Source organism: Leucoraja erinacea, chromosome 11 (genome assembly GCF_028641065.1).
Source record: "Leucoraja erinacea ecotype New England chromosome 11, Leri_hhj_1, whole genome shotgun sequence".
Classification (NCBI taxonomy): domain Eukaryota; kingdom Metazoa; phylum Chordata; class Chondrichthyes; order Rajiformes; family Rajidae; genus Leucoraja; species Leucoraja erinaceus.
Genome location: NC_073387.1, coordinates 26224017 through 26243683, shown reverse-complemented (window position 1 = coordinate 26243683; position 19667 = coordinate 26224017). Strand labels below are relative to the sequence as shown.

Here is a 19667-nt window from a genome sequence, read left to right as displayed (position 1 = left end):
GTTTTCCTGGAAACGGCCGCTACGGATGGCACTATGTACACCCCCCCCCCCGTGCAGAAGATCCGCGGCTCCGCGTTCACAAATCGGCCGCTTTTTAATTGAGACCGCGGCTTCACTATGTTAAATACATAGGCCCCGCGATCGCAGGCAGCTCCGAGATTAGATGATTAAGACTTATTACTCTACAACAAGCTGGCATTAGTGAAAATGTTTAATTTACCTTGTTATTGATACATATAGTTTAGCCCTCAACTTCATGAATGAATGAATGAATTAGTGACGGAGAGTGAATGAATGAATGTACAGCCTCCAAATCTCATTTTTTCACATTATAAAGGGTGCAATTAAATTAATTAAAGTCCATACAGAGTAATTTTCATAAATTCAGACTTTAGATCTTAAAGAAATGCAACACCTGTCCTTTCACCTCCCCCCTCGACTCCCCAAGCAGTCGTCCCAAGGTCCCAAGCAGTCGTTCCAGGTGCAACAAAGGTTCACCTGTATCTCCTCCAACCTCATCTACTGCATCCGCTGCTCTAGATGTCAGCTGATTTACATCGGGGAGACTATGCGGAGGTTGGGCGTTCGATTCGCCGAACACCTCCGCTCAGTCCACAATAACATACCTGAACTCCCGGTGGCTCAGCACTTCAACTACCCCTCCCATTCTCAATCGGACCTCTCTGTCCAGGGTCTCCTCCATTGCCAGAGTGAGCAACACCGGAAATTGGAGGAACAGCACCTCATATTCCGCCTGGGCAGCTTGCGTCCTGATGGCATGAACGTTGAATTCTCCCAATTTTGCTAGCCCTTGCTGTCTCCTCCCCTACCTTAACCCTCGAGCTGTCTCCTCCCATCCCCCCCGCCCTCGGGCTTCTCCTCCCTTTTTCCTTTCTTCTCCCCCACCCCCCATCAGTCTGAAGAAGGGTTTCAGCCCGAAACGTCGCCTATTTCCTTCGCTCCATAGATGCTGCTGCACCCACTGAGTTTCTCCAGCAATTTTGTGTACCTTTAGATCTTACCTTTCAGTTTGAGTTGATTCACAAAGTTTCACAACTTTGTGCTCAGCAGGGACTTTGCTTTCAAGACCTTCTTCCACCTATCCACTTAGCTGCACATTTTTTAGACTTCTTAATGCTTTTCTCACTAAATTCAATTACCCTGCTGCAAGTTTCCACAACAAAGAACCTTCATCGGAATCTCCAGTAAAACAGGCATCAATGAAGCCCTCTCAGCTATGTTGTGTGCTAGCCTGAAACAAAGCGCGTGATTGGCCAACTGGCAGACAACTCGATGTTAAACGTGCTTTGATTGAACTAAAAATACCCGAAATTTTTCATTTTTTTTTCTAATTTAATAAAAATGTGCAAGTCTTGTTCTTGACTAGTTTCCGGGGTGATTTATATAATTTTTTTACACCATATGTGAAAATTTCATGTAGTTTAGTGACTTGGGTCAAGAAACACTGGAATAAAACTCCTCGGCCCACAGCATAGAGGATGGTAGTCTTGACGGGGTAAACAAATAATATAATTTTAAATCCAGTATTTGAAGGAGTCGGGGATCTAGGGAAATCCAGCTAACGATACAGAATTGGCTCCATGGAAGGAAGCAGAGGATAAAAGTGGAAGGGTGTTTTTTTTGGACTGGAGGCCTGTGGTGTGCATCGGGAATCAGTGCTGGGGCCATTGCTGCTTGGGGGTTATATTAATGACTTGGATGAGTATGTACAAGGCATGATTAGTAAATTTGTAGTTGACACTAAAGTGGGTGATATCATAGATAGTAAATATGGTTATTAAAAGTTAAAGTGGGGTGGAAGATTGCAACCTTCATGTGGTTCGCCCTGATTCAATGAATGCAATCAACCTGGTGTGCACAATCAAATAAGATCAAATAGAACAAGTTGTCTTACAACGTTAGACTGTGCATGCCATACGCAAGAAGAAGAAAAGTTAAAGTAAACTATTGATCAACTGGGAATATGTGTCGAGGAATGGCTAATGCAGTTTAATGTAGAAAAGTCTGAGGTTTCGGGAAGTTAAACTTCACAAAGTGTTGGACCAACTCAGCAGGTCAAGCAGTGTCTCTGGAGAACATGGATGGACAATATTTCGGGTCATGATCCTTCAGATTGATGGTGGTGGGGGGTGGGGCAAAGCTGAAAGAAAGGAGGGGCTGGTCATGGCCTGGCAGCTAATAGGTTGATATTGGTGAGGAGGGTTTTTTGATGTGCAGATGGTTGGACAAAGGTCAGAGATGAAAAGACAAGGTGTGAGTAAAAGGATCGAAGAGTTGCAAATTGTGACGTTAGAGGAAAGAATGTAGGTGGAAAGGGAGGAGGTGAGAAGAAATAGTTGTGAGTCAATAGACAATAGGTGCAGGAGGAGGCCATTTGGCCTTCGAGCCAGCACCGCCATTCAATGTGATCATGGCTGATCATCCCCAATCAGTACCCCGTTCCTGCCTTCTCCCCATATCCCCTGACTCTGCTATTTTTAAGAGCCCTATGTAGCTCTCTCTTGAAAGCATCTTGAAGTCCAAGTCGTGCTGAGGGAAGGGGAGAAAGAAAGGGGAGGGTTTATGTAGGGGAAGAAGGGAGGGGGGTGGGACATCTAAAGTACTTTATAATACTTATCTAAAGGGGAGGGTTTATATAGGAGACGAAGGGAGAGGGGGAGGACTTATCTAAAGTACTTACAGTACTTATCTAAAATTGGAGAATTCAATGTTTATACCGTTGGGTTGTAAGCTACCCAAATAATATAAATTGTTGTTCCTCCAGTTTGTGTGTTGCCAATTCTTCCCTTCCCTCCCGCACCACCCCCTCCCCGGGCACTTTCCCTTTCAACCGCAAGTGATGCTACCTCCCCCCTCGACTCCATTCAAGGACCCAAGCAGTCATTCCAGGTGCTACAGGGGTTCACCTGCATCTCCTCCAACCTCATCTAGTGCATCCGTTGCTCTAGATATCAGCTGATCTGCATCGGTGAGACCAAGCATAGACTTGCCGATCGTTTCGCCGAACACCTCCGCTCGGTCCGCATTAACCAACCTGATCTCCCGGTGGCTTGGCACTTCCCCTTCCATTCCGAATCCGACCTCTCTGTCCTGGGTCTCCTCCATGGCCAGAGTGAGCACCACCAGAAATTGGAGGAGCAGCACCTCATATTCCGCTTGGGCAGTCTGCACCCTAGCAGCATAAACATTGAATTCTCCAATTTTCGGTAGCCCTTGCTGTCTCCTCCCCTTCTCAGCTCTCCCCCAGCCCTCAGGCTCCTCCTCTTCCTTTTTCCTTTCTTCTCCCCACCCTACATCAGTCTGAAGAAGGGTTTCGGCCCGAAACGTTGCCATTTCCTTCGCTCCATAGATGCTGCTGCACCCGCTGAGATTCTCCAGAACTTCTGTCTACCTGTGTGTTGCCAATGGTAGGGTTGCAAGTAAACCAGATTGGAACCATGGTTCTGGAAATAATCTTACACCATTAATGTGCTGGGGTGATCTGGCTCGCATATTCAAACCCTGTAGGTCTAGGAAATTGCACCAACCCCGCCGAAGTGGACCAGGTTCTCAAATTGCAGAATTGCCACATTGGTTAGTAAATCTACTTGGCTTCACCCTCCCCATTTTACCTGTTACAGATGTAGTTGTCCATGATAGCATGAGTAGGAGTGAGTACTATACATTCTGTGATAAGACAAATCCTGTCTTCACACCAAGTATATCAATATGCAAGAGTACAATTGAAACGGATCTGGAGTCTCAAAATTGAACTGCAGAAAAGTAGTTTGTGATAATATGTTACTTCATGAACAGGATCTTGTTTCACCCATCACTGCTATAAACCCTGTTTTGTTAAGTGCATAAGATCATGTCAAGAGTGTTAGGTCTTACTGAGAATTTTCCATTGCAGGATCGATGCACAAAAAAATGTGTATACTGTAAACCATTCAATAGACCCCAATGCTTTGACTTAAGGTACTAACTAAATTTTAAGAGAAGGCCCATATTAAAAAAAAAGTGATTGATATGCCATGCAATGATAACCTGCCCTGGAATTTAGGGAAGAACGACGAGACCAACATTTTGTAAGTACATAGACAATCAATTAACAAGCAATAAAAGTGAAAACTACAAGCTTGGAAAATGACTCAATAAAAACATAGGTAGACAAATAATCCACAAAATAAATGTATTATCAATTTTAAAAGTATAAAAAAAGGGCATACCACAACCATATTAGAACATGCAATAGAAACAGACCAACTATTCCGTGCCAGCCATGCTACCTTCTCAAGCTCATTGCCTGCATGTGACCCTCAACTTTCCTATCCATGAACCTCTCAAATATTATGATTGGATTTGCCTATAGTACTTTGTCTGGCAGCTCATTAAATATAACTGCCATCTTCTGTGTGAAAAATATGTCCCTCAGGTCCCCTTTAAATCTTTCCCCTCTCATTTAAATCTATATCCTCTAGTTTTAGACTGAAAGAAAGTCAGTGATCTCATCTATGCACCTTGAGATTTTGTAAACGTTTGTAAGCTAATTTTGGACCTTCACTCCAAGGATAACATTCCCAGCCTCTCCAATCTGTCCTCCTAATACATGCTCTCCAATCGCAACAACTTCCCTGTGAATCTTTTCTGCATCTGCTCTCGCATAGTCATCCTTCCAATAGCACGGTGACTAGAGCTACACTTAATTTTCCAGGTGTGATCCCAACATGTATGGTGCAGCTGGAATATGATGTCTCAGCTCCTGTACTCAGAGCTCTGTTGAAGGCAAGCAGGTCTTATGCCTTCTTCACCATTTTGTTTACGTACCATTATTTTCAGGCAACATTTTAGTTTTAGAGATACAGCGTTGAAATAGGCCCTTGAGCCCACTGTGCACACTGACCAACGATCACCCATACATTGGTTCCTATCCTACACGCTAGGGAAAATACAGAAGCCAATTAACCTACATGTGCATGTCTTTGGAATGATGGAGGAAACCAGAGTACATGGAGAAAAGCCATGTAGTAACATGAAAAATGTACAAAATCCCTACAGACAGCACCCATAGTCAGGATCAAACCCAGATCTCTGGCGCTGTAAGGCAGCAACTTTACCGCTGTGCCACTTTGCTGCCCTATGTATTTGACCTGAAGATCTCTGTTCAACAACACTCCCTGTGGTCCTGTAATTTACCACCCTGGTTTAACCTCCCAAAATGCATCACTTTGAACTTGTGTGAGTTAAATTCCATCAACCATTCCTTTACCCCCTATCCCAGTTGATCTAGATCCTGTTACAACTTTAGACAACCTTCACTGTCCATCGTAGAACCATTTTGGTTATTATCCGTAAACTTCCACAACATTTCCAACTACTTTCCTTTTCCAATCGTTAATGTATATAACAACCAAGAAACCCCAAGGCCCAGGCACTGATTCTCCTGCCCCTTAACTCAACAATTACCCTGGTACAGTCTCAATCTGCGATCTCAATCCTCACTGTGACCCTCCCCAAACTATGCTAAACATCCACCATCTCAGACAATCACTCACCACCATATTGTTCCATGATGTGTTTCCTGAACAACAAACAAAATACATTTTTACATCTTCCCCCCTTGTGTTCCCTCAATGTTCCCCAAACCACATGGTTCTGATTCATCCATGACTAGCATAGCTCAGGCTCGATTGAGCCCACAGCTGCCAGCACCCCATTCCTCCCTCTGTCCAAATTCTTGCCTTAGAAACATAGAAATTAGGTGCAGGAGTAGGCCATTCGGCCCTTCGAGCCTGCACCGCCATTCAATATGATCATGGCTGATCATCCAACTCAGTATCCCGTACCTGCCTTCTCTCCATACCCCCTGATCCCCTTAGCCACAAGGGCCACATCTAACTCCCTCTTAAATATAGCCAATGAACTGGCCTCAACTACCCTCTGTGGCAGAGAGTTCCAGAGATTCACCACTCTCTGCGTGAAAAAAGTTCTTCTCATCTCGGTTTTAAAGGATTTCCCCTTTATCCTTAAGTTAAGCCTTGGACCTTATGCACTCCTTAAGTTCACATTTGTTTGGCTGCACGAGAATTTCGAAGCCATCTAACTTGAATTATAAGGATGCATAATAATCGATGGCTCACAATGGCCAGTGAAGTTTTCTGTTTTAAAGGCTTTTACCATGTAAAGTCAAACATTATCAAGGCTCCACACATTTAATACAACAATATATTTTGATTGATTTACAAATAATTTCACTTAATTTATTTTCCTATTCTTGTTTACTCAATAGTTTAGGCGTTACAACATTCTAAAACTATTAACTAATTAATCAATATTATTACTTTGTGCACAAAATAGTTCTTTAAGAAACTTGATATATATTTTCTTCAATTGCTTGATGCTGTTGCAGTTCAATAGCATTGTTTAAACTGTGGGTATAAAACAAGAAATTAATATATATTGTATAAGAATTTTTAAATATTACCACGTCCTAAAAAGTGATTACAAATGTAAATTCTTACGTGTTCCTTTTTGTGGAATTCTTTGCTAAAAAAGACAAAAATACATATTGAGATGGTAATGTCAAAACAGTAACAAATATACCATATGCCATTTGTTTTGATGAACACCTACAGTATCTTTTGGGAACTATTTTAAGTCACACATTCTTTCACTTCTTGAATTATCAATATTAAACAAAACAAAGTGATCCAGGTGTTGGTTACTGAACATAGTAGACAGATTTAATGGAAATATCAATTAAAATTAAAGTCAGCCTTCCACTAAGATACTTTTTAAATACAATTTTTTAACCAAAATATTAAAAATTGAACTATGACATTGTTTTGTAATTTCACAATTTTTCTGATAAGTTTGGTAAAGTCCTCTTGCTGATTACCTAACCAAGTGAGTGTTGTTTCATTACTCTCTATCCATAGCTTGCTGGCTACTGATTTATGGAAAAGAGGCTCAAGTGGTGGGATAACTCAATGGGTCAGGCAGCATCTCTGGGTCTAATGGATAGGTGACGTTTGGGGGGTTGGGACCTCTTTTCAGAATGACGCATTGAGTTACTCTAGCAGTTTGTATCTTTGTAACTTTACTGCCTCCTCTTATTTCCCTTACCTTTCCCACAGTCATAAACGTTGATCATATCTTGAATACTCCTTTAGATCACCACATTCTTAAATCATCTATGAGAAGATTTCATTTGTTAATCTCTAGGTTGCCGTACCTTGTTAACAGGCATGGGAGCATTTGTGAATTCTTGGAAGGGTATGGGTGCACAGAGGTATAGCTTGGAAGTGAGAAATGAAACCAGCCACATAACCTACCAATACATATCCCAGTCTTCAGTATGATCGGACACATAGAATCCCATGAATATTGAGGATTAGACCAACATTGTCATAAAACAGCGAGAAATGATGCCACATTCAGCACTGTGCTGCACAGATTCTTTACGGAGTCATACAGCACAGAAACAGGACGTTTGGTCCACCATGCCTATACTAGTCATTGTTTCATCTATACCAACTAAAATTACCACCACTTGGTCTATAGCCAACTGTGCTTTCAAGGGATCATCCCACTGTTTCTTTAAATGCTTTTAAACCTGCCTCCATAACCTATTATGGCAGCGCTTTCCAGATTACAACTACCATCCAGGTGAAAATATTGATCTTCCAATCACCTCTAAACTTTCTGTTCCTCACCTCTAGCCTTTGGCCCATGGACTTAAACACGTCTGCCACTGAGTAATTTTTCTTATTATCAACCCATCAATGCTTATCATAATTTTGATTACAAGCTTACAGCATGATAATTTTAGCTTCTTTTAAATTTAAAATGTAAAATAATATTTTATTAAAAATTAAAAATAAATTTAAATTCTGAGTGCCACAAATGAAAATGATTCACTGGAGGTCTCTGCCCACCCACACATTCAAATTAGTAAACTTATCACTTACAGTTTTTCAAGAAGATAAACATTGCTATTCCAGTCAAACAGAGCAAAACCAGAAAACCAATGCTAAGAAAAAGTTTAAGATTTGTGTCTCCGTGCTAAAAATGAAAAAACAGATTTTATTTCAGAAAATGCCAACTTGAAACTAAAACAGAAAATATTGTAAATATACAACGAACCAGGCCACATATTTGGAAAAGAAAATAGTTAACCTTTTAGGTCAATTAAATGATAGACAATCCACCCACCTGAAACATAAATTCTTTCTCCCTTCACAAATGCTGTCTAACCTGCTGAGTATTTTGGGCAATTTACATTAGATTTCAGATGATCAGAAACACAGTAAATGACCTCATTTAACTGCAAAAAAAAGAATGTTCCCATTTATTTATGTATGTTTTCTCTTTAACTAAATAGGTGCTTTAGATGAACATGCTTGTCAGTTTCTCAAACCCTTGGTGTGCTAAAACTAATATCTAATATTCAGTCCAATGGCCTCTTATTATCACCCATTAATTGTTGAAAAGTTCAGTTTGTATCTCCTTCATCCTAAACCTTCAACCTACTTTTAATGCTGTTTGAATGAAATCAGCTCCTATTTTACATTTTTCTCTTTGTACTTGCTCATTTAAATCAGCAAGATCCAGCAGATCTGATCCAAATAAAGTTCCCATTTCTCTATATGATTGATCATAATCCAAATGAAATCTCATTCTCAGTTGTTTCACAACAGAGCTGTAGATTAATTTGATTAAATTTATTATTCGTTAATGATGATAATCTGCTTTCTCCAAAGTGTAAATTACAAGAATTTAAGGGGGGATTCCAAATCCTGACAATACCAGGAATCCCTTGGAGGGTGAAAAAATGTCTCCTGCTTTTGAATGTACAGATGGTTCTGCTATCATGCATGTTTCTGTTACTCATTTAAACAGTATAGGGGAAAAATATCTGTTTTCATGTAATCTCCCAGTGGTACTTAGACAACATTACCTCTAAAGAACACAGCTGACACTTTAACTGCAGCCGACCACTGAAATTGACAAGCAATCATTCCTATGGGCATTTGTGTAACAATCCTCATAATGTGTGATCGGAACACTTTTAGGTTTTAACAATGGTTTGAATGGGGATAAGTCTGGATCTTGCAGGAAAGTACTAAATTGGAGTGAGGCAAATTACAACATTATTAGGCAAGAGTTCAGGAAGATAGATTGGAAGCAGTTGTTACTGGGTAAAGGGGCAGCGACCTAATCTGCGAGTTTAGAAGAGTTTGCCCTTGATTCAAACTCGCAGCATGGTTGACTTTATGAGGTTATTGGAACTCTCCTTCATGCTCGATGGAAGTTCCCACATACTCAGCTAGGTCGCGGAAAATTTTCAGCATGGTGAAAAATTTTCCGCGAGTAAAAATTGGTCGGCATGATTCGTTTTAACTCGTAGTGCAGTGGAGTGGGGTCGCTATTTAGTTATAGGCAGTCGTAGGCAATCTCCTTCGCTGACCGGGCATTTTAATTGGCTCATTGGAGTATTCAGGACCAAGGAAAACCGACCGGTAGGTTAAATGCCCGTTAAACTTTATTATACTTCTTAAAAGAGTCTCCACTCGTTCTCACCCTCTTCTCTCCCCAACCTTCCCCCTAAACACTCCAAATTAGCACAGGGAAGCTGAAAATTTAATGTTTGACTCAAATATTGGTGCGGAAGAAATGGGTTTCAAATCATGGGACAGTGGTGGCAGAGTTGCAGGGAAAGGAGAAATTGTTCATCTGGGACAGGTTTTACTTGAATCATGCTGAGACAATGTCCCAGGCTACAAAATTGTAACTATGAGCAGTGTGTCCTAGGGTTTTGATGCAAATGGATGCACTGTTTTTCCATCTCCAAAATTCCATGGATTCTGGATAGTTCCCACAGATTGGAAAATTAATATCAGAAATTGACGAGAACAAACTAGTTGATCAAACATATTTGTAATTTTAGGAGGCTTTCAATAAATTGCCACAATTTAGATTTCTTAAATAAAAATAAAATGCACTTTATGAGAAAATGTATTTATATCCATACAGCCATATAATTTATTTTTTCAGACATTTCAAAATGCGGCTTTACATTCCCTTCTGCGGAATTTTGCCACTAATTCAGAAAGCCAATGGATAATTAGAAAAATTGAAAACTGAAACTGGGTCGTTGCTGAGAGACTGATTTATTGCAGCACCCATTAAAACACCTGCATAAAAGTGTTCGAAGTTCTACATATACTTTAGATTTTATGTAGTTTGAACCTTTGATATATGCTTACTTGTTCGGAAGCACTGTTGATTCCATTCGTAGTTATCGTAGAGCTCAGAATTTCTCGAGTACCTGAGGAAAAAGAACACAATTCCGACTGATATCACTAGCAAGGAATCCGCTATGGTGCCTGAAAACAAGGCAAGGTATAGAAGGTCTTGGATCCAAAACATCACTATTTTCCAAGATTCATTCTAACAATAATTTTCAACATAAGGCCAAACAAACATTATATCTGTGATTCCCTAAAGCAAATCTGACTAGAATCTCCAACCTACATGTCAATAAATGTTCTAACCAGTAGGTGGTGCAGGGAACCACAGGGGCATAATTTTTCTCGGATAGCCAAATGTTGTGCCAGGACTTTGTAACCACTTATGGGTTAGCTTCTGGGTTTACATCTTCTGCTGTTGTGTTATGAATTGACATTTACCCCTTCAGAGAATTGGTTCTGGTATTCTGTTTACTCAAAGAGGTGCAACAGCTACTGGGGACATTTTATTTACTTCATGATTTATGCACAAACCAGTTGTGCCAGATGTGGGAACACTGGTAGTCGCTTTCCCCGTGGAATTCCCCGTGACTGGGAAGATGGGTCTTAGTCACTCAAAGCAGGACGTGCTACTGGTAGAGGAGAGAGAGAAGAGGATTAGAATCCATATCAGTGCGGGAACAAACTCATTTCCATAAGGTTTTCTCACTGAGATCTGCCAATTAGTCCAGACATATCTGCACATTCAACAGGAACAAGTCTACCAGTGGATGTAAAGTGATGAAAGCTTCATCCGGCTGGAGTTGGAAATAAGTTTGGCAATCACTGTTGCATGAAATAAATATTTCATTCCATTTGCCAGAATCCACAAGGAAGATACAGTATGCAGCTCTGCTGAAATTGCATGCTTCATCAAGATTATGGGTATCTTGACTGCATGAACATTGACCAAAAATCCTGCATGCCAACTCTCCAGTACAAACACAACTACAAATAATTTAATTCCAGCAATATCCAGTGACTAAGCTAGCAGAACAACAAAATCCCATGCCTTGGCATCACAATCCCTGCTGTACCTTCTACATTTAATCCATCATGACAAACCAAAGTGTAGCTACTTGTGAACTGTAATAATATGACTGGTCCAACTGTTACTCTTGCCACCTTCCCTACTCCAGGAATACAATGGCTGATGACGAGTATACAACTGTAAACGTGAGCAGCGTGTATACAATGTTATGGAGTCATTCACTAGCGTCACGGCATGTAATCAGTGACAACCTCACCATTGTGAGGAGCACGAGGAGAAAATATTGAAAAATCTAATTATCCACATTTAATGTCCAATTCATAATTCTCCCTGACCTTAGGAGGCAGATAATGTCCACCTTTGGGGATACACTTAGATCCAGTATGGATAGCAGATTTCCATGTGAACCAGGTGGGTTTTTATGATTAACATGGCAATTTCATGATTACTCTTTGTGGGATGAGCTTTTAAAAGTAAAATCTATTTTTATTGAATTGCTCAAATGCAAGTTTCCCTGCCATCATGCTGCGGTTTGAATCCACACCATTAAAGCACAGTCCACAATTCTGGCTCCTGCTCCAGTAATCTCCACTCTGCTGCTGCAGAATGGGTGGAAGCGTAACCTAAACATCATCTTTCTGCACAGAAAGAGCCTGGTTCACTGATTATAGTCACTGGCAGAGTGCCATTGGTGGGAGAATTAATGCAACATTCTTCAAAGAGATTAAGTTTAAGTTGATGGAACCACGGCCCCTTCTGCTCCGCATCTGCCTCCTGTGCTGAGATGAGACAATCCTAGCTATATAGAACCAGATCTAATTGCAATGGAATTTGCTGTAGGAACACGAGATATGCAGACTGCCTTCTCTCTTTCTCTACGCTCCCCTTTCTCTGCTCCAAATCTCTGCATGGAGTTCACCTCAATTTACACACTGGAAGCAGAGGATTTAATCATCGTCATAGACCTCTACAGCACAGAAACAAACCCTTAGGCTCACTTTGTCCGCGCAGCTAAAGTTGGCATATTCTGCTGTCCCATTTGCATGTCTCCAAAACCTTCTTATGCATATATATCTCCAATTGACTTTTTAAAGGTGTATTTGTATCCACCTGTACAGCTTCCTCTACCAAATACAGACCAAACCCTGAGTGAAATAGTTGCCCCTGTTAAGGTCCCTCATAAACTCTCTTAACTTCTGCTTATGTCCACTAATTTTTTTATCATCTATCTGGTAAATAGGCAGTGAACGTTCCCCTTATCCATGCACCCCGTTATCTTGTAGACCTCAATAGGTCACTTCTCAACCTCACTAAATCACTAATTGCTGATAAGGTTTCAACCAAGAAGTCGACAAATTAAAGTGTAACATCGGTTGTGCTGGTTTAGCACAAAATACGCAAGGGTGTAACACAGCCTGTGGGCACATAGTGGTTGGGACTCCTCTTTTAGACGGAGTCATGACCATGGACAAAAGAAAACTGTGAGCAGTGCTGCGGACGATGCTGGCTGCCACTGACTGTGGGGTCTACGTCCTCTGCCACTCCCACATCTCCAGCAATGAACATGTAATTATTCTCAAATGAATCGGTTTGGTAGACCATGATCTTTGCATACCCGGCATCAGATTTCCGAAGCAGACATAATATTTGGAGCTCTATCATAGAAATAACTTACAAGGTGGACAGAGAAAAAAATCTAAAGACATTTTCAAAACCTCCATGAAAATATTGCAACATTTCCACTGATTCCTGGGAAACTCTGGGCCATGACCTCTTGACGTGGAGAAGCATTTGGGTTGGCACTAAGAATCTTGAGTCCGTGTGTGAGAAGCACTCAAGAGAAGGAGCACCCCACATCATGGACCAACCCTCTTGCCCCATTTACATTGGATTCCGTTACCACAGAATCCACTTAACCTGAAACTGAGGGACTGCCAAAGAAGATGCAACCCAATAGTTTTATTACGTGAGTTAGCCCATGAATGCTCTCAGCTAAATCATGAATTTCTTGAGACACTTTGCCATTCAGTGAATTGGCATCTGTACTTCCCGCTGTCCCTCTCCAAGCCAATCACCCAGGTTCCACCTTTATGTTTTCAATTAGGCAAAGTATCAGCCTCTATGCTGGTGAGAGTGAATGCGGTAACAAAAGGGGTACGCCACTATTGCTGCCTGATGTAGGAAATTCCGAAAATTATCAGAAAGATGAGTAGATTGTAATATGTTCAACCCAAGAGCTTACATACTGGGGAAGCATGGTGGGAAAAGAAGCCAACATAGTGAAGGGAACTTAAGGATGTTCGGAGAGGCATTGGTCGTGGTGGTAAACTAATCATGGAGAGGGACAGAGGCAACTATAGAAGGAGGGTCAATTCACCGGATGGCAAAACTCCATCAAACCCTGACCTCGCTCCCAGCACTCTGACTAATCTCTTCTATTTGGACTGTGATAATGGCAGAGGGTACTAAAAGCAGTAATAACACAAACCACAGAGACAGAATGAGGCCAGTCACATACTATTCAACTCTGCAAAGTCTAGTGGTGGCTGGGCTGCATTGAAGTGGTCAGGCAGTGGAAGTCTCAGATTCCATCTCGCTGAAGGTGACAATATTTTTACGCTCGACTCTTTGAAGCAGGCAAGTTATGGACAGCACTAGATAGTTGACGTGCCAAATGGGAGAGTGCGTCTTGCCTGCTGACAAACATATGCAGATAGATTTCACAAGAACCTTACCCTAGTCTCAAAATAAAAGATAATGTTTAGTACTGATTGACCACTTTACCCACTGGGCAAAACACTTTCTGATCAGCATTTAAGCTGCTAGCAAACATTGCTGTGGTGCAGCAGTCAAACACACACTTTCAGTTAGCAAAAGTTAAAACTCCCACAGCAGGGATGATGTGCTCCAGGTGAAACTACCCAACCATTGAAGAATGAACAGGTGTCATTTTGTTTACACATTCTGATGTGGGTGTGACTGGCAAGGCCAGCATTTATTGCCAATCCTTGTTCCAAATGTTCACTGGCACCATGCCCCAACTCGTTCTCCACTACACCCATGACTGCATCGGGGCTGCTTCCTGCACTCATGCATAACCCAACGATTTATTAGCTTTACCATTAACTTCCACCCTGTCCTCAAATTCACAGACTATCTCTGACACCTCTCTCCCCTTCCTTGAACTCTCTGACTCCGTCCCATGGCCAGACTATCCACCAACATCTACTACAAACCCAATCACTCTCACAGTTATATGGACTACACCTCCTCTCACCCTGCCTCTTGCAAAGACAGCATTCCCTATTCTAAGCTTTGAATTGAATTACTAACTGTGTTAGTAATCAACTGCTAGAAAGAGCTATTTTCAGAATCTATCTCACAGTCATCACAAAACACGTTCACATAACTGACAATTTCCATGAAATTTCTTACAATGTTACTCACAACGCCTATCCTTCATGAAGATATGAAAACTCTGTTAAAAAAAATGCAAATGGTTTTTTTGTGGCTAGCACAGGAAGAGGTGTTCTGGGGCAGTGATGCACTTTTACTCATGCTAGATCAACCCAATACAGGTCCTGCATGAAATTCATGCGACATGCAAATTATCATCTTCACACATGCCAGCCCTGACCACAAAGGTCAATAGCTTTGTGCATCAGGACAGGTTGTAATCTTATAAGTTGCAAGTTACTGAAGTGTATTCTGAGGGATAGGATATACAGGTATTTCAATGGACAAGGGCTGATTTGGGACAGACAGCATGGTTTTGTACGTGGGAGGTCGTGTCTCACAAATCTGATAAATTTTTTTGAAGACGTGACCAAAAAGGTTGATGAGGGCAGAGCTGTAGATGTTGCGTACATGAACTTCAGTAAGGCGTTCAACAATGTTCCTGGACAATGTTCCTTCAACAATGGTAGGCTGCTCTGGAAGGTTAGATCGCATGGGACCCAAGGAGAGATAGCTGAATGGATAGCAAATTGGCTCCTTGAAAGGAAGCAGAGAGTAATGGTGGAAGGTTGCTTCTCTGACTAGCAGAATGCTGGGCCCGTTATTGTTTGTCATCTACATCAATGATTTGGATGAGAACATACAGGGCAAGATTAGCAAGTTTGCTGATGATACAAAAGTTAGTGGTTTTGCAGATAGTGAAGATGGTTGTAAACGAATGCAGCAGGATCTGTATCAATTGGCCAGGTGGGTGGAGGAATGGTTGATGGAATTTAATACAGAGAATTTAATACAGAGAATGAAAGGGCTCAGAAAAGATTTATGATGATGTTGCCAGGACTAGAGGGTGTGAGATATAGGGAGAGACTGGGTCTCTATTCGATGGAGCGCAGGAAGATGAGGGGAGGTCTTATAGAGGTATACAAAATCATGAGAGGAATAGATCGGGTAGATGCACAGTCTTGTGCCCAGAGTAGGGGAATTGAGGACCAGAGGACACAGGATCAAGGTGAAGGGGAACAGATTTAAAAGGAATCCGAGGGGTAACTTTTTCACACAAAGGGTGGTGTGTGTATGTAACAAGCTGCCAGAGGAGGTAGTTGAGGCTGGGACTATCCCATCATTTAAGAAACAGTTATACTGAGAGAATAGAGCGACTGGAATTTAGGACAAATACTCTGGAATTTAGGACAAAGGGGGATCTTATTGAAACATAAAAATTTTAAGGGTTTGGACACGTTAGAGGCAGAAAATATGTTCCGGATGTTGGGGGAGTCCAGAACCAGGGGCCACAGTTTAAGAATAAGTGGTAAGGCATTTAGAACGGAGATGAGAAAACACTTTTTCTCACAGAGTTGTGAGTCTGTGGAATTAGCTGACTCAGAGGGCGGTGGAGGCTGGTTCTTTGGATACATTCAAGAGTGAGCTAGATAGGGCTCTTAAAGATAGCGGAGTCGGGGGATATGGGAAGAAGGCAGGAACGCGGTACTGATTGGGGATGATCAGCCATGATCACATTGAATGGCAGTGCTGGCTCGAAGGGCCGAATGGCCTACTCCTGTACCTATTGTCTATTGTCCATTGTCTATTGTCTATTCAACCATTCCCATCATCTGAAACCCTCTAATCCAGGCAACATTCTGGTAAACCTCCTCTGCACCCTCTCCAAAGCCTCGACATCTTTCCTGTAATGCATGATCAGAACTGCCACAATATTCCATGTGTGGCATAGCCAAGATCCCATACAGCTAAATCATGACCACCTGACATATTGAATGTCCCTAACAATGAAGGAAAGCATACCATACACCTTCATCACCGCCCTATCTATGTGTGCTGCTATCTTCAGTGAGCTATGAACTTGGACTCCAACATCCCTCTGCACATCAATGCTGTTAAGGATCTTGCCATTAACTCATTAACTGTAGTCTCTCCGGACATTCAACCTCCCAAAGTGCAACACCTCACACATGTTCAGGTTTAACTCCATCAGCCATTTCTGCAACAAATCTATATCCCACTGTATCTTCTCACAGCATTCCTCACTGATTGCAGCTCCTCCAATGTTGCTGTCATCGGTAAACTTACATCTAGGCCATTGATATATATCACAAACTGCAGAGGTCCCAGCTGAGATCTTTATGGAAGCCACTGGTGACAGACCTCCTGACAAAATATCTACCTTCCAACACAACCGTTTTCTATGAATAAGCTAGTTCTGAATCCAAATCTATGTATCTGTCCCAATGTCGTTTATAAATTGTTACTGTACCTAACTCAACTACTTCCTGCGGCAGCTTGTTCAATTTCTGTGAGGTGAATATGAAACATCCCAAGGTATTATTTCAAAGAACAAGAAATAACCTTAGTTCTTGGCCAATAATTAGTCATTAATTAAAATCAATTTAAAAATCTACATCGCAATCTATATCTCATAATCACCACATTCTTGTCTGTAGAAGCTGGCCTTACATTTGTTGTTCAGTACTTTGGAATCTCCTGACAATGTTAAAGGTACTTGATAAAATGTATGTCCCATTTCACTTTAATCACAAATAATTCCCGAATACATTTGGCAATACTTCACCCAATTTAAATCCCTAATATTTAATGTTCTAATCTAAACATTAAACATTTTGTATTAAAAGAAATTTCAAGGTATCCTTGTCCACTTTAATCATCTGCAGTCAAATCATGCAGTCTATGGAAATAAAAATACATTGCAACAGACATTAGAAGACAACTTGTCATAGTTTGAAATTTTAGTCTGACCTTCAAATGTAGAAGCTGTGACAGAGTTTGCATCCTGTGCATGGACAGACTCATTTGTGGTTGAAGGATTCGGTGTGGTGATCTCTAGAACTGAAGAAAAAATAATTATTGTGCTCGTGCGAGTGAAGACATATTTTCTCTTTCTCACTCATTGCTTTTCCACATACTGCATCATTCAGCTCACACACAGCTAACCCACTGAGTAGAATATAGAACCAGTGGATGTGGTGTTTCTGGACATTCATATGGCCTTTGATGTTTCCACATTTAAAAAGCATAATAATCCATTGGATTGGAGTTACTGATGTGCCATCATTGACAAAGGCAAAACAGGGTTGGAGTAAGCATTTTATTTTGGATTGGAAGCCTGAAGGTGGTGGGTGCAATGGGTCTGCCAGGACAGTGCAGCTGGTTGATCTCGGGGAAGCACTGGAAGTGGAACTGTGTGTGATGACGGGACTAGAAGTTGTCCAAAGTGTCAGAGGATGTAGGCGAGGCACTAAATGCTAACTTTGCATCTGTATTCAGCAAGTAGAAGGACATTGAGCTGCCTACGGTCCAAATTCACTTTCACGTCTTGAAACAGTCCAAAGATCTCCACATGGCAACAAAACTAGCCAAGTCTTTGGGTATTTTTAAAGTGGAGATTGACATGCAATAACATATTATTGTTTCTAGATTCATTGTTAACTCTAATTAGTAATTAAGGTGTTTAATGTTACGGGGAGATGACAGACTCCACCCAGTCTGCTCCTATTTCACTTACACTTCCTTCTCTGACCTCTCCCCTGTCCCTCGGTCTAAAGAAGGGTCTCAAACCGAAACGTCATCCAGAGATGCTGCCTGTCCCGCTGAGTTACTCCAGCATTTTGTGTCCATCTTCGGTGTAAACCAGCATCTACAGTTCCTTCCTACTCTGCTCATGTTTCTTGTAGTTTAAAGACATGGCTATAAACGCCAGAATGGGAAACACCCAATGTTTCTGTATTATATACCTGATATAAAACATTAATCGTTCCTCCTCACAATATCTCTGTCAATGGACTCGTTGTCCATATTACATTCTACCGGCCTGCTATTTTCACCTGCACTTCATTCATAGTGCTAGATATTCAACGGATTTTTTAATTGATTGATTGATTGAAAGTTACAGCATGGAATCAGGCCCTTCGTCCCACAGTCCACGCCGACCATCTAGCACTAATTCATATCAAATCTACGTTATGCTATTTTCTCATCCCCGCCCTGCACATTAGGGACATTTTACAGCGGCGACTTCACCCTTTGCTTAACAATGTTAATTAGAGTTAACAATTAATCTAGAAACAATAATATGGTGTTTTGATATTTCCCTAAGGGGGCAGAAGAGGGCCATTCAGCCCAACAAGACCATGCCACCTGTTCAAACATTCGCAGCGATCCATCCCGTACGTATATCCCAGGAACCTGTCGATCTGCGCCCCACTATTCTACACAAGAGGCAGTTTAACCCACTCGCATCATCGAACCTGGGAGAAAACTAGAACACGAGGGGAAACTGGTGGAGAACCTGCGAACTCCACGCAGGTGGCACTGGAGGTTAGGATCGAACCTGGGTCACTACAGCTGTGAGGAAACTTTGTTAACAGCAACATCGTTGCGACGCCAGGAATGAGACAGAAACGTGTAATATTGAGCTGCTTACCATCCAAAACCAGCACATTCAGATTCACTTTGTCATCATTAAACGGTCCACGCCACACCACACGGCAGCAATACCAGCCGCCGTCTTCTTTCCGGAGCTGCTTTATCGTGAGCGACACGTTTCCTTGCTCAATGTTACCATCAAGCTGATATTTCTCGGATACTGCTGAAGTTACTGTTTCTCCGTTTGTTTTAATCAGTACAGATCTACAGTCCAAGAAGGTAGGGCACTTTCCCCGACCCCAGCACATCTCAGTTTTACCATACATTTTGGCAGAGTAGCGGCACGGCAGAGTGATCGCCTGTCCCGGGTATCCTCGCACTTCTGATCCGGTGGCAAGGGCCACTCGACCTGAAACAGTCCGGGAAAAGACAGTTATAGCCGGCGCTGAGTGATGAGGAAGGGAGTGGCCACATTGTGACAACCCGGTCCCAGCGCTGAGAAAATGAGCCCGTTACCGCTGGCGGCAATTGGG

The 19667-nt window shown here is 41.7% G+C and overlaps 1 protein-coding gene across 1 annotated transcript; it reads right to left on the bottom strand.

The window, feature by feature from the left end:
• Positions 1-4176: 4176 nt before the first annotated feature.
• On the bottom strand, positions 4177-19460 carry LOC129701374 (hepatitis A virus cellular receptor 1 homolog). Its single transcript, XM_055642511.1, has 6 exons — positions 19193-19460; positions 17509-17592; positions 10269-10330; positions 7971-8064; positions 6522-6546; positions 4177-6428 (listed from the first exon to the last, which is right to left on the bottom strand). The coding sequence occupies exons 1-6, from the start codon at positions 19458-19460 to the stop codon at positions 6362-6364; spliced, it is 600 nt and encodes a 199-aa protein (XP_055498486.1). The 3' UTR covers positions 4177-6361.
• Between the last annotated feature and the right edge of the window lie 207 nt (positions 19461-19667).